This window comes from Puma concolor, chromosome B4, assembly GCF_028749965.1.
Source record: "Puma concolor isolate L17-30 chromosome B4, mPumCon1.1.hap2, whole genome shotgun sequence".
NCBI classification, from domain to species: Eukaryota; Metazoa; Chordata; class Mammalia; order Carnivora; family Felidae; genus Puma; species Puma concolor.
Window position 1 is genome coordinate 67,071,791 of NC_141673.1, and position 15,418 is coordinate 67,087,208.

Sequence of the window (15,418 nt, forward strand, 5' to 3'; positions counted from 1 at the left end):
CAGCCCAGAGCCCGATGCGGGGCTGGAACTCACGGACCGCGAGATCGTGACCTGGGCTGAAGTCGGCCGCTTAACCGACTGAGCCACCCAGGCGCCCCAACTATTTTTAAGTGTATAGCTCGGTAGTATTAAATATATTCATATCGTTGTGCACCCATCATTACCGTTCACCTCCATAATTCTTTTCATTCATCTTGTAAAACTGGAACTTTATACCCATTAAATAACAACCTATTCCCCCTCCCCCAACTCCAGCCATTGACAACTACAATTATGCTCTCTGTCTTTATGATTTGACTACTGTAAGTACCTCATAGAAGTCGAATCATACAGTATTTATCTTTTTTTTAATGTTTATTTCTTTTTTTTAAATTTTTTTTTTTTCAACGTTTATTTATTTTTGGGACAGAGAGAGACAGAGCATGAACGGGGGAGGGGCAGAGAGAGAGGGAGACACAGAATCGGAAACAGGCTCCAGGCTCCGAGCCATCAGCCCAGAGCCCGACGCGGGGCTCGAACTCACGGACCGCGAGATCGTGACCTGGCTGAAGTCGGACGCTTAACCGACTGCGCCACCCAGGCGCCCCTTTAATGTTTATTTCTGAGAGAGAGAGAGAGAGAGAGAGAGAGAGAGAGAGAGAGAGAGAGAATGAGTGGGGGAGGGGCAGAAAGAGAGAGGGAGACACAGAATCTGAAGCAGGCTCCAGGTTCCAAGCTGTCAGCACAGGCCCCGACGCAGGGCTCGAACTCACAAACCGTGAGACCATGACCTGAGCTGAAGTCAGTCGCTCAACTGACTGAGCCACCCAGACACCCACAGTATTTATCTTTTTGTGGCTTATTTCATTTAGCATAATGTTCTCAAGGCTCATCCATGTTGTAGCTTACTGAGTTTTGTTTCTTTTAAAGGCTGAGTTATATTCCATTGTGTGTATGTACCACATTTTCCTTAACTATTCATCTGTTGATGGACACTTGGGTGGCTTCCATATTTTCGCTATTGTAAATAATGCTGCTGTGAACATGTACAAGTATTTCTTCAAGACCTTGCTTTTGATTCTTTTGGTTATGTACCCTGAAGTGGAATTGCTGTTTTTAATTTTAATTTTTTGAAGTGATTCTTAAATTTTTTTAATTAGAAAAATAAAAAAAATTTTTTTGAAGTTCAGATTGTTCTTTTTGTTGTTATCTGTGCCATTGATGTTATATCCAGGAAGTTGGCAAATCCACTGTTGTGAAGCTTTTGTTCTGTGTTTTCTTCTAAGAGTTTTAAGTTCTGTATCCATTTTTGAGTTAATTTTGTATGTAGTATTGGGCAAGGGTACAGTTTCATTTTTTTGCATGTGGATATCTAGTATTCCTAGCACTGTTTATTGAAATGACTGTCCTGTAACATCTGGATGGCTCAGTTGGTTAAGAGTCTGACTTTGGCTCAGGTCATGATCTCGTGATTTGTGGGTTTGAGCCCTGCATTGGGCTCTGCTGACAGGTCAGAGCCTGGAGCCTGCTTTGGATTCTGTCCCTCTCTGTCCCTCCCCTGCTCATGCTCTGTCTCTCTCTCAAAATAAACATTAAAAAAAAAAAAAAAAACTATCCTTTTGCCGTTAAATGGTCTTGGCACCTTTGGCAGAAATCATTTGGCCATATATTGCATGGATTTATTTCTGGGCTTTCTATTCTGTTCATTTGTCTGTATGTCTCTTTATGCCAGTACCACACTGTATTACTGTACACTGATTACTGTAGCTTTGTAGTAAGTTTTGAAATCAGGAAGTGTGAATTCTCCAGTTTTGTTACTCATTTTCAAATTGTTTTAGCTATTTGAGGTCTTTAGAGATCCCCATATGAATTTTAGGGTAGCCTTTTCTATTTTGCCAAAAAACATCATTGGGATTTTGGTGGGGATTGCATTGAATTTGTAAATTACTTAGGGTAATAATATTCACATTTTAACAATATTAAATCTTTGAATCTAGAACATGGGATGAGTTTTCATTTATGTCTTAATTTCTTTCAACAGTGTTTTGCAGTTTTAATTGTACAAGTTTTTCACTTCCTTGGTTATGTTAGTCATTCGGTTTTTTTTTTTTTTTTTTGATGCTATTGTAAATAGAATTATTTCATTATTTCCTTTACGGATTCTTCATGTACAGAAATGCAACTGAATTTTATGTGTTGACTTTGTATCCTGCTATTTTGCTGAATTCATTTATTTTGTGTGTGTGTGTTTTCTATGCCAGTACCACACTGTATTACTGTACTGTAAAACTGTCTTATTTCTTCCTTCAATTCTGTAGGTTTTGCTTCCTGTATTTTGATGGTCTTTTATTGGGTGTGTAAATGTTTATAATAGTTATAGTTGTTGTATTGAGCCTATTATTAATATATGCTCTTTTCTCTTGAAACCTTTTTTATTTTATTTTTTTAAAACTTCTTCGGTTTTAAAGTGTATTTGTTTTATATTAGTGTAGCCACCCTTGGGGGGGTGCCTGGGTAGCTCAGTTAGTTAAGTGTCCTACTCTCAGTTCTGGCTCAGGTCATGATATCACGGTTTGTGAGTTCGAGCTCTGTGTTGGGCTCCAAGCTGGTAGTATGGAGCCTGCTTGGGATTCTCTGTTTGCTCCTCCCCCACTCACACACCCATGCAGTCTCTCTCTCTCTCTCTCTTTCTCTAAATAAATAAATAAATAAACTTAAAAAAAGTTAGAACCTTAAAAAAAAAAAAGTATACCACTAGCCACCCTTGCTGTCTCTTGGGTACTGTTTGCATGGTGTATTTTTTTCCCTCCTCCTATTTTCAAGTTTGGGTCTTAGGATCTCAGTTGCTTGTAGAGAGCGTATATATAGTTGGACATATGTTTTTATGCATCTTGACAAAAATTTAATCTATTTACACTTAAAAGTAGTTATAAATGATATCATTATGCTTATGCTATTTGTTTTGTATATGCCTTATAGTTTTTTGTCCCTCATTTCTTACATTACTGTCTTCTTTTAGGTGATTTTTCCATAGTGAAAATTTTAAATTCTTTTCTCATTTCCTTTTGTGTGTATTTTATGGCTATTTTCTTTGTGGTTCTCATGAGGATTACATTTAACATCATAAAGTTATACTAATTTGAATTTATATTGGTTTAACTTCAGTAACATACATACAAAACTCCTCCTTTTAGTTGTGTCCCCACATCTTTTGATTGTTGGCTGTCACAAAGTTGTATCTTTTTTTTTTTTTTTTTAATTTTTTTTTCAACGTTTATTTATTTTTGGGACAGAGAGAGACAGAGCATGAACGGGGGAGGGGCAGAGAGAGAGGGAGACACAGAATCGGAAACAGGCTCCAGGCTCTGAGCCATCAGCCCAGAGCCTGACGCGGGGCTCGAACTCACGGACCGCGAGATCGTGACCTGGCTGAAGTCGGATGCTTAACCGACTGTGCCACCCAGGCGCCCCGAAGTTGTATCTTTAAACATTGCATGCCCCCAGAACATAAACTAATAATCCTTTTAGATGCATTAGGCTCTTAAATTATATAGAAATTAAGATTTGAATTACAAACCAAAGTTACAGTAATAACTAGCTTTTACACTAATAATTGTGTTTTTTCCCTTAAAATGTATTAAGTCTCTTAAATCATGTAGAAAACAAAGGCACAGTTATAGACTATTTTTTTTTTTAATTTTTTACAATGTTACTTATTTTGAGAGAGAGAGAGTGAGCCCCCTTCATGGGGCTCAAACTCATGAACCGTGAGATCATGACCTGAGCTGAAATTAAGAGTCGGGAGCTCAACCAACTGAGCCACCCAGACTCCCCTAAGGGAGTTATTTTAAAGTCTTTGTGTAGTAGATCTGCCATCAGGTCTTTTCCAGGGGCATTTTTTGTTGATTTATTTTTTTTCCTTATGGGCCATACTTTCCTGTTTCTTTAAATGCTTTGTGATTTTTTTGTTGAATGCTGGCCATTTGAATCTAATAATGTGGTAACTCTAGAATCAGATTCCTAGGGTTTTCTGTTTTTGTTATGTTTTTGGATGTGGAGTGGATTTGATTTCATATGGTGTCACTGATGAGGATCAGCCTGAGGTGTAAACTTAAGGTATTCTCACTTCTTTTCTGATCCTTTCCCTGGGAATGTGTGGTCCAGGTTTTCTAATGTCCTGATCTTTAATGTCTGGCTCCCCAAAGGGGAAAAAAGCAAAAAATGAAGAGGAGAAAGGATGCAGGTGCTTCAGATCCCCTGGAAGTTACTTTAGCCAGAGGGGGAGGAGCTTGCAACAGTGGAGGGAGGCACAACAACAGTGGCTGCCTGCCTCTTGGTCTGTACCTCTGTGATCAGAAGCTGCAATCAGGGGTCAAAGCACAGAGCTTGATATTTGTAGGATAGTCTTTTGCTGGTACTGGCTTCCCCAAAGTGTGTGCAGGCTATTCCAGGAGTAGGTGCACAACTGCCTTCATCGTGGCTGGGGTAGGAGATGGGTAGTTGCTGATGTGCTGAGAGATGAAACTGATATAAGTTAACCTCAATTTACTGTCCAAGGCTTGCCCCAAAAGTTGCAAGCCTTCAACGGACTCCAGAATAGTTACATCAGACAGATTCTGCCAGTCCAATTGTTTTCTAGGTGGGGAGACAGATTCCTGGTGCTTTCTACTCTTGATATTTTCCCAGAATCCTCCTCTTTTTTTTTTTTTTTTTTTTTTTATGGCTAAGCATAATTTCATTGTATGTAAGTACCACATTTTGCTTATCCATTCACCCATCAATGGATGGACACTTGGGCTGCTTCCCTATCTTGGCAGTTGTGAATAGTGCTGCAGTGAACATGGGAGTAAAGAGATCTCTTTGAGATCTGTTTGTATGACTCTTGATTGAAAGTTTTTAAAATCTGACTTCTAACTAGTGGTCAGTTAGTCAGAACTAACCACTAGTTCCTCTAGTGGTTATAATTATTGATCTCAGAGTAGCCAACTGCCTGTGCAGTATCTGAAACTTCCAGTGTTGCAGCAAGCACAGTCTTATTTTAGGTTGTGCTTATTTGTTTTTGTTTTCCATTTTATAAATTTCCTGAAGTGAAGAGATGTCATCTGCTTCATTCTAGGCATGCCAGGCTGCCAAGAAAACAAAAGCAGATGATCGAGGAACAGATGAAAACACTTCGGAGCAGACAATTCTCAATATGATTTCCCAGAGCTCTTCAGACACAACTATCGCAGGTTTAATGAGCATGTCAACTTCTTCTACCACAAGTTCAGTGCCTTCCCTTCCAGCCACTGAAGAGTCATCCAGCAACTTAAGCAATGTGGAGATGTTGCAGGGCGAACGTTGGCTGTCCTCCCAACCCCCTTTTAAACTGGAACCTGCTCAGGGTCATCGGACTAGTGAGAATTTAGCACTTATAGGAGTTGATCATTCTTTGCAACAGGATGGTTCGAATACATTTATTTCCCAGAAGCAAAATAGTAAGAGTATGCCATCAGCTAAAGTGTCTCTGAAAGAATACCGTGCAAAGCATGCAGAAGAGTTGGCTGCCCAAAAGAGGCAATTAGAGAACATGGAGGCCAATGTGAAGTCACAGTATGCATATGCTGCCCAGAATCTCCTGTCACACCATGATAGCCATTCTTCGGTCATTCTGAAAATGCCCGTAGAGGGCTCAGAAAACCCTGAGCGGCCTTTTCTGGAAAAAGCTGACAAAGCAGCTCTCAAAATGAGAATCCCAGTGGCAAGTGGAGATAAAGCTGCCTCTTCAAAACCAGAGGAGATAAAAATGCGCATTAAAGTCCATGCTGCAGCTGACAAGCACAATTCTGTAGAGGACAGTGTCACAAAGAGCCGAGAGCACAAAGAAAAGCACAAGACCCACCCATCTAATCATCATCATCATCATAATCACCACTCACACAAGCACTCTCACTCACAGCTTCCAGCTGGTACTGGGAACAAACGTCCAGGTGATCCAAAACATAGTAGCCAGACAAGCACCTTAGCACACAAACCCTATAGCTTGTCTAGTTCTTTCTCCTCTTCCAGTTCTACTCGTAAAAGGGGCCCCTCTGAAGAGACTGGAGGGGCAGTGTTTGATCATCCAGCCAAGATTGCCAAGAGTACTAAATCCTCTTCCATAAATTTCCCCTTCCCTCCTCTTCCTACAATGGCCCAGTTGCCTGGGCATAGCTCAGACACAAGTGGCCTTCCCTTTACACAGCCTAGCTGTAAAACTCGAGTTCCTCATATGAAACTGGACAAAGGGCCCACTGGGGCCAATGGTCACAACACAACCCAGACAATAGACTATCAAGATACTGTGAATATGCTTCACTCCCTTCTCAGTGCCCAAGGTGTGCAGCCCACTCAGCCCCCTGCATTTGAATTTGTTCATTCTTATGGTGAATATCTGAATCCACGGGGTGGTGGAATGTCCTCCAGGTCTGGCAATACAGACAAACCCCGGCTCCCACCTCTACCATCAGAACCTCCTCCACCACTTCCACCCCTTCCTAAGTAAAGAAGAAGAAGAGGAGAAAAAAAAACTTCCATAAAAACCAACTTTTTTTTTTTTTAACTACTGATTCTGGACTAAGGAAATTACTTCCCTCATGAAATACGTCACCCTTCTTGGACTAGGGAATAAATGAATATTGACATGCAGGTGGGAGGGTGGTAGAGGGGCTTGGTTGTTATATCTACTGCCTCAGAAATTTAACTATTTTATTATAGTTTTTACTGGTATTAGAGAGGTGAGAATGTGTTAAGCTGTGAAGGATTAAGAGTACTTTCTCTGTTCTTGGCCTCTCCACCTCCTAATTAGATCGATTAGAGTTGATGTCTTCCCTCTTCTTGCCAGGACTGAAATATGGAGGGTTGGTTTTATCAAACAGTTGTGGATCCTTTTGGTGTTTAATATTATCAGAAGAGAGGAAGTATTTAAACGTCAAAATCTTTTAAGAGACTTTTAAAAATAATTTAAAGAAAGTAAGTTATCTGTTTAGTTTTTTTTATATCATTGGGGAGGGGATAGGGATTTTGCTGTGTGTATGAGATACATAGCAATGACTCCTGGGGGGTGGGATTGGAGGGTGGGGGGTGTGTAGGGGGGATGGGAGGGTAGGCTTTGGCCTTGAGTTCTGATAGGCTCCGGCCACTTGAAGTGTTGAGACCTTTAAGTGTGTATGTAAGTGTGGGTATGTGCGTTTTTAAGTATGTGTGTTTAAAAATCATGTTTTATCTTTCCCTCCCTGTCCCTCACCATTTTCACTTCCCAACAGTCTACTAGAGAGAACACGGTGTGGCCTTTAGAACATAAAGGAAGGAAGAGGCATGTGTTTAACATGGTATTTTCCCATTTCTTTATGTTGTAATTGACTGGTAGCCTTCTAAATTCTAGTTTGGGCAAGTGTAGCCAGTGGCCTGACTCTGGACTCCATTATAAAAACTTTTACCCCCTTTTTCCTTTTGATGCAGAACAAAGGTGGGGTTGCGGAAGAAGGATTGGAGAGCAAGGGTGGCTTCTGCCCTACAGAATTGGATGTGTCTTTTTTTCAAGTTGGGCTTTGGGAAAGTGTTCAAGTGAGAGCAGTCTCAGGGTCTCTGAAGGGAAGGGGGATGTGCTGTATATCCTGCCTATGAAAGCCCAGACCATATATGAGAATAGTTCTGGGAGAAGCCATGGAGCTAGAGGATACTGAAAACAATGAAATTGTGATTGGGTATTTTTAGGATATTGTGTTTTAAATTACATTATGAATGTAAGACTTGCTTTTTTATCTGTGTATCTAAAGGGAAACAGCTGCATCCTTAATTTTTGCAAACCTATATGACTTCAGAGATTAGAGCTTGTGAATTTAACAGTACTGGTGTCATGAGGGTGAGCAAGCCTAGCCCACAGGTACAGATCGTTCATCTTTGGTGGCTTTAGCTTCTAGGCAGAGGTTTTTCAGGTTTCTAAGAATTTTTTTTAAAAAATGGATTAGGAGTCCTATTCTTATGGGTGTTTGACTATCCCAGATTTCAGGATAAGTGGTATTCAGGATCCTAGCACTCAACACTTTTGCTGAGGAAAAAAATTTTTCAAGGGGCTAGAAAGCATTCTAAGCCAAGTTGTGTAACTGAAAATGCCACCAAGCCACAGATCATTTGATGTGATAGTCTTTGGTCTTCATGGTATTTCTTGCTATGGAAAAGATGATGCAATTTGAATTTGTCTTCTTGTTTTTAACGCAGCTTCCTTTACCAAATATTCTTTATAGAGAAATTGAATATTTTTCATTGGAAGTCATAGGGAGACAGGAGTTGTACATGTGCTGCTGCTTGCCAGGAACAGATTGGGGAGAAAACCGAGGCAATTGGAATTGTTGATGCACTGGCCTAATGTAGGAAGGAATTTGTACAGTAAACTTTAAGGTGAATTAGTGTCCTGTATCTCTGCATATTTGAACTGTCTAGAGTGCCTGCCATTGCTGTGTAAAATGAGCTCTCTGCTGATCTATAAACCAGTAATACTTTTGACTTGGAATGTTACTTCGTTTTTACAGATGGCATTTTCCTCTTTCTCCTTGATATTTTCTGTGTTGTGCTATGTAATTGGTAGATTTATGATGTGCTTACTAAATCTAGGCTATTTGTTTAGATTTTGTTTGGTGGAGTCTGCTCTCCTTCCTGACCTTCCCAAAAGTTTATTTAGTTTGGATTTGTGTCTTGGTGGAATTGATCACTGATTTGATTATGAAAATACCTTTTACAGTGTTCAGTTTTTCTCATTAAATGCCACATATTTTCTAATCATATGCACTCCCTTCACCACAGAGGCATACATATCCATTTGGCCTCCGAGCCGTTCTCCATGGCAGTCTGTAGTTAGTTCCTTAGACCTTTTGTCAGGAGTAAACTAGAAAAAGTGCTTTTTAGAGCCTGAGGGCTGCTTTCTGCTGTGTAGTCTGGCGTTTGCACTAGTACATCATTGCTGATATAGGTCAGTTTAAAGACTTCTATATTACTGCCTCCTGATACTGTTTTAAGATACCTACAGTGTTTGCTTTTAGATCTGTCCATATGTCATGAATGTCCTATGTGCTCTGCATGAAGCTGCTGGATTTGGGTTAGCAGATGTGCCTGTCAGCTAGCATGCATATTGTTCAAATTAACATAGACTTAGGCTTCAAAGGGTAGTGTGGTTTCTAAACTCTGTGTTTTCTCTATGCTCACACCTTCAAAGGGTGAGACTGGGATTTATACATCCAAAGTTAGTCTAGTTAAACATGGGTTTTTTTTCTCCTTTTAACCTAGACTATGAAAAGGATAAGTGGTGGTAAGCAGGCCCGGAGCTTCAAGTTCTATAAATCTCATTACTAAAACCTTGCTTGACTCTCATGTTGGCAAAAACAAACACCTGTGGAATGTCCTTAGGGCTTTTAATCAGATACCTGTGTTGCTGTTGACTGAACTCTAGTGAAGCATTAATTTAAAGCTAAATTGATCTTCTGCAATATCAGTTATGCTTTTTGGGTTTAGAAAATACGTAGGACTTAATCTAAGTTTCTCACTCATGAATCAATGTGTTTCAATATCTGAGACTCTCAGTTTCTTCTTTTTTTTTTTTTAAACGATTTTAGTATTTTGATTCAATATATCCTTTGTCATAGTTATGTATTATTGGCTTCACCAGGGTTGATAGAAAAAAAAATTAAAATCTCCAGTTGGAAACAGCAATGGATTAGGGTATAGAAATAAAATCATGGTAACATCAGTGCTTGATTTCCTTAAACTTTTGCTACCTAATTCCCCGTATTGAAAATGTATACCCCTCATACTATGCTTCTGGACAAAGGCAATTAGAGGGATCTTATCCCAGTATGGTAGGATTTTGTGTTTCCCACAGAAACACAGGGACTGTGGGAACTTGGGAACAAGTCACTTCTTTAAAAGGATTATTCTTTTGTTGGTAAGTTCTTTTGATACTAATGGTAGGAAAAGGGATATTCTAGAACATCTTGAAGTTGGATACAAATGTTATTCTCTTGGGTTTAGGAGAATTTAAGCAGTCTATGCAACCCCTCACATGGTGAGAAATAAGCCCTCCGCAAACCCACTAAGCTTTCAGTGACTTCAATACCTCCCCAGATTTCCCATGTTGCTGCTTTTTAACACCCAGCTTTTAACTGAGTTTTGCTCCTGATGGTTTAAGAAATGTTCATGTTCTATCAGAATATCAAGTTTTATTTTGTCGTTTTATCCCTCTGTGGGTGTGAGTTTGAAACAAGCATGGTACTGCAATCCTACCTGATAGAGTGGCCTGGAGTGAGAATTATTTTCTAAGTGGGAGACCCTTCCATTTTAATGTTTCTAAAGTTTTTAATATGAACTTGGCATTGGAAAAGGGAGGGAAAGAAAATGAATGTTTACTAAAAAGCAGTGTCTGCTCTTCCCCTTTGTGAGTGCATATTTATGGTTGAATTAAAAGAAGAGAAAGACTTGGGTTTTCCGTTGCCACGTTAAGCGTGGAGAGGGATGCTTGACAGCATGCTAATTGAAGCCAGAGCAAGTATGTCTCCATCAGGTTATCAGGAACTCTTCAGTCGAATGCTGAGGAACTGATTAGTGGTTGATCACATTGGAAATCGTTGTAAGATGGAAGTGCTGTCTGGGTTAAGCACCCAAAGAAAAGAATGCGGCAGCCTAACTTAGTGTTAACCTAGGTTTCTGGATTTGAAACTGACCTTTCCTTATCCTGTTCCACACACCTGAAACTGTCCGTTTTCTTATCAGACCAAAGAGCAAAGAAGAAAAAAAAAGTAAAATACTTTACCAATCTATGTCACTCAGGTACAATTTTGTGGTAATATTTTTGTCTGTTTTCTTTGTATTGCTCTTAAGAGTCCTTTCTCAGCATACTATTCTGCTGTTGCCTCTGTCCTCCTTGGGGCACCTCAGTTCTGGATGCTACCCCTGGGATCTCTACTGTTGTTATGTGATTGATAGGATGTAAGTGACCATTACAGTAAGGGCTCTTTGTAAAAAAAATTCAAAACATTTTTAAAAAATTTAAAAAAGGATGTTGTATACATTTTATAGTCTGGCTATCAGTTTGATATCTTGCTGTCAAGTATGTTTCTCAATATGTATTTATCCATCCCATCAATAAATGTTAATGATAAAACACTTATCTGATTGTTGTTTATGTGTCCTAAGTCTTTAAATTAGTCTTTAACTGTCACCTTATTGTTATGGTTACAGTTTTTAGTTTTGGTAGTAGTATGTACTTTCTGACTACACAGGATCCTGTGTGAATTGAGTTCATTGGAAGGACCTAAGATCTGGTGGTCACAGTGAACCCGGTAGTATGGTAGTATGATGTAGTCAGAGGGGGAAAAAACCCTCACTCAATAAAGTATTTTTGGTGGTGCTTGGAAAAAGTGATAGTGAATATTCTTTCTGGGACATGTAAAACCACACATATGTAAATTACACATTTAAAGGGAAAGGATTTTATGCTAAAATACTCCCAAATTATAACAAAGTTAGCGGAAGCTATAGTTTAAAAACTAAAAGGCGGGGCCTCCTGGGTGGCTCAGGCTGTTAAACATCGGACTCTTGATTTTGGCTCAGGTCATGATCTCACGGTTTGGGAGTTCAAGCCCCGACTTGGGCTCCACACTGACAGTGGAGAGCCTGTTTGGGACCCTCTCTCTGCCCCTCCCCCCCCCTCTAAAAAATAAGTAAACTCTACAAGGAAAAAAGATCAATTTAACAGAATGATGTACACTTCTGAAAAAAAAAATCACTTGAGTTCTGGTCATCCTTCCATTTTCTAAATTAAGACAACTTAGGATTTTTGTTTGCTGTACCTCTCCTAAAACTTTTGTGGGAATTGCTGACATTTTAAGCATTCTGGTCTGGTTTGAATGGAAGAGAAGAGAAATAATGTAAGGATGGATGATACTACAAAATCATAAGTTTAGTGATTTCTCTTTGTTAGAGTTACTATCAACTGTCATCCTTGGGAATAGATGAGGTATAAATCAATATAAAGGTGGTGTGCAACTGGATCCCCATTCATAGGGCTTGTTAAACTAATTGATAGAATTAGGCTTCATCTTCTAATGTGATGATGGTTTCCATGACACTTGATAGCTGAATAAGAATGGCTTGATCTCTATCATTCATTGTTCTGAGGAAAGTTTGAAGCCCCTTTTGTGGATTGCATTTACTGTATAAGAGGCATGTGTTCACTGCAATCTGTAGCTCTGGGGCCTATTTCTGAACTTGTGGTTTATGTCACCTGTCCTATGCGTGCTACCTTTTTGCACCTTTTCTTCATTTCACATAACACAAAACCAACAGGTGATCAAAAAGCCACAGCGATAAAAGCAAGTTAAAATTGAATACTAGATCAACCTTTTCTGAAGAGTAGTTTCAGGCACTTTTCTACCTTACATTTATTCCTTCATTAGAAAATAGTACCTATCAGGGGTGCCTGGGTGGCTCAGTCGGTTAAGCTTCTGACTCCGGCTCGGGTCATGATCTCAAAGTTTGTGGGTTCGAGCCCCGCATCGGGCTCTGTGCTGACAGCTTAGAGCCTGGAGCCTGCTTCCAATTCTGTGTCTCTCTCTCTGCTCCTCCCCTGCTCATGCTGTCTCTCTCTCTCCCCTTCAAAAATAAATAAAAACATTAAAAAAAAAAAAAAGAAAATAGTACCTATCAAGTGCTGTGTACCGCTTACTGATGGGGATATGGCGGTAAACCACAAACATCCTTCCCTCACAGAACTTACACATTGTAGTTGTAGGGGAAACAATTAAGTAGAACTTAGTATGTTAGATGACAAGGACTTTGGAGAATGTAAAGGGGAGAAGGAGGGATAGAGATGTTTTGTGTGTGTGTAGGTAAGGCTCTTGAAATTGGAAATAAGATGGCTAGGAAGGAAGGCCTCATGAAATTACAGTTCAGCAAAGATCTGGAAGAGGTGAGAGCAAGCCATGAGAATAGTTGGGGTAAGAACTTTACAGGATCATTCCAGGAAACAAGTGCAAAGGTTCTGAAGTGAGAATACACTGGCATGTTTGAGAAATAGCAAGGAGGCCAGTGTAGCTAATATGGACATAAGTGAGGAACAGAGAGTAGTAGGATATGTGGTTAGGCAATGGAAAGCTAGATACTATAAGGCCTTGTAAGCCATTATATAGACAGTGAAATGCACCATCGAAACGCTTTGAGCTGACAAGTGACAGGATCTGGCTTAGGTTTTGAAGTGTTCATTTGGACTGCTATATTTAAGATGGATTGCATGAGTCAAAGCTAAAGGGGCTTTCACAATAATTAAGGTAACAGATGAGAGTGGCTCGGACTAGGTAGTGAGAAATTACGTATCTTGAAGATGGAGCCATAGGATCTGCTGTAAGGTTGGAAGAGAAGTCAAGGATGATTCCCAGTGCTTGGCCTGACCAACTGGAAGAATGGAGTTGTCATACTGAGATGAGGATGACTATAGAAAGAGGAGGAGTTTGGCATTCATTCATATTCATTCTGTCTCTGTCTCACACACATACCTTTCTCTAGGATTGGTCCCCAAAACTCCAAATTCTGAAAAACTCTCAAGAATTCATTTTTGTGGGGCACCTGATTTTGTGGGGCCTCCTGGTTCAGTCAGGAAAGCATGCGACTCTTGACCTTGGGTTCATGAGTTTGAGCCCCAAATGAGGTTACTTAAATAAAAAAAAATTTAAAAAATTCATCTTTGCCAATTTTTCTTTACAAAGATCCTCAGGTCCACTTTAACCTATTTAATACCTAGCAGAGTGTTCAGTGGATTACAAACAGCCATCTACTTTGTTAAACAGCACAAAAAGTTTGCTAACATCTTGACCCTTCAATAATATCTGCCCTCTTACTCACTTAGAAGGAAGTGGCTCTACATAGCAACTTTTTTGCCTTTCTTGGATTTAGCAGGAGGGTTTTATTTCAACTAAGACCTATGGTAGACCTAATTAAAGTCTGCTGTATCCTTATCTAGTTCCTAAAGCCTCTTTTCATTGTTCAGTATAGTAGAGTTTTAATATCCCTTTATGATATTACCACATTTGGTTACAGATTCTTTTTTTTTTTTTTTTAGGTTTTATTTTTAAGTAATCTCTCTACCCAATGTGGGGCTTGAATTTACAATGCCAAGTTCAAGAGTTGCATGCTCTATTGACTGAGCCAGTCAGGTGTCCTTGGTTGCAGATTCTGATTCCCATATTTTCTGTAATGTGGTTTCCTCCAGGAGTTATAGAGTGTTTATAACAAATATCTTCTTTGTACCCCTTTTGAAGGTTGGAGTGTTTGCTTATGTGTACAAATCACAGTTGCTATTAATATTATGTTTGTATTGCATCCACAATCCCAAACTGCTGAAGCATGTTTACTTCAAAAGAGCATGGTTATCTTTCTTGTTCTCTCTGTATGTCTAGTGCATGGCACTTAGGCACTCAGTAAATATTTGTTGAATGAATTTCAGTAATGGGCCTTCTAGGGATGCCCTAATCTGGAATTGGCATCTCCTCTACCTACTCCACCTCCCATTTTTGTTTTAATCACTTGTGACTAAGCTGACTGCTGTTGTTTGAGCATTGTAGATTCTCTATACTCACCTGCACTGTGAATCATACCTGCTCATTGGTACTGGAGAAACATTAAATGAAACTGACACTAGATAAAGAAGCTTGGGAATGTTGGGATGCAAAAAAGATCCAAAAGGGTTAGAGGGAAAGATTGTTGGTTCATTTCTACAAGAGGTGTGGTGATGAAAAAAGATGTTTTTAACTAAAAATTGCTAACGTATGATAAAATTGGGATTGTGTCTACCATTTCTATATACCTCCATTATTTAGCATGAAATTGTAGAGAATTTTCAATAACCAAGGCCTAAACCAGAACTCATATTTCCTTATTCTCAGTCCAATGCTCTGTACTATAAAGGGATAAAGAATGAAGGTTGGGTTCAAATTCTTCTTCTGCCATTTACTAGACTTAGGCCCATTCTATTCCTTGGTTATCTTATCTGTAAAATGGAAATAATAGCCTCTGCCTCTTAGGGTTGCTCTGAAAAATCAAGTGTTTAATTTCCCAGACTCCGTACTCAAACCAACTGCTCACAAAAGAAAACTACAGATTTTTCCTGTATAAAGAGTCAACTGTACCGTGATCCTTTGGCCTCTATATGACTAATTTTTTTACCCGCTGTGTAGGGACGGTGAGGTAACAGCACCCTAGAACCACACAGCGGCCAAAAGTAGTCCCACAAGTATACCGGAAGGAAGCCACGCTGTGACGTAGAAAAAAAACACCACCACCGCGCCAAAGACTCCGGCAGCTAGCTCACCGTCAACCTCACCCTCCCCGGGGCGGAGCTGTTGACTGACGGACAGGTCTTCTTAGCCACCCCAGCCGC

General features: G+C 39.7%; 1 protein-coding gene across 3 annotated transcripts in view; it reads left to right on the top strand.

Moving 5' to 3' along the window:
• Positions 1 to 7,050, top strand: part of CCNT1 (cyclin T1) — a 39,238-nt gene extending 32,188 nt beyond the window's left edge. Inside the window, exon 9 of one of the 3 annotated variants that reach the window (XR_015253648.1) lies at positions 5,096 to 5,235. Coding sequence is in view for 2 of the 3 variants with exons in the window: in XM_025930531.2 (XP_025786316.1) it covers positions 5,096 to 6,502 (1,407 nt within the window). In the remaining variant the exon portion in view is untranslated. Of the gene's footprint in view, positions 1 to 5,095 lie in introns of all 3 variants that reach the window. The other 2 variants (XM_025930531.2, XM_086713532.1) reach the window with 2 other exon arrangements.
• The last annotated feature ends 8,368 nt before the right edge of the window (positions 7,051 to 15,418 follow it).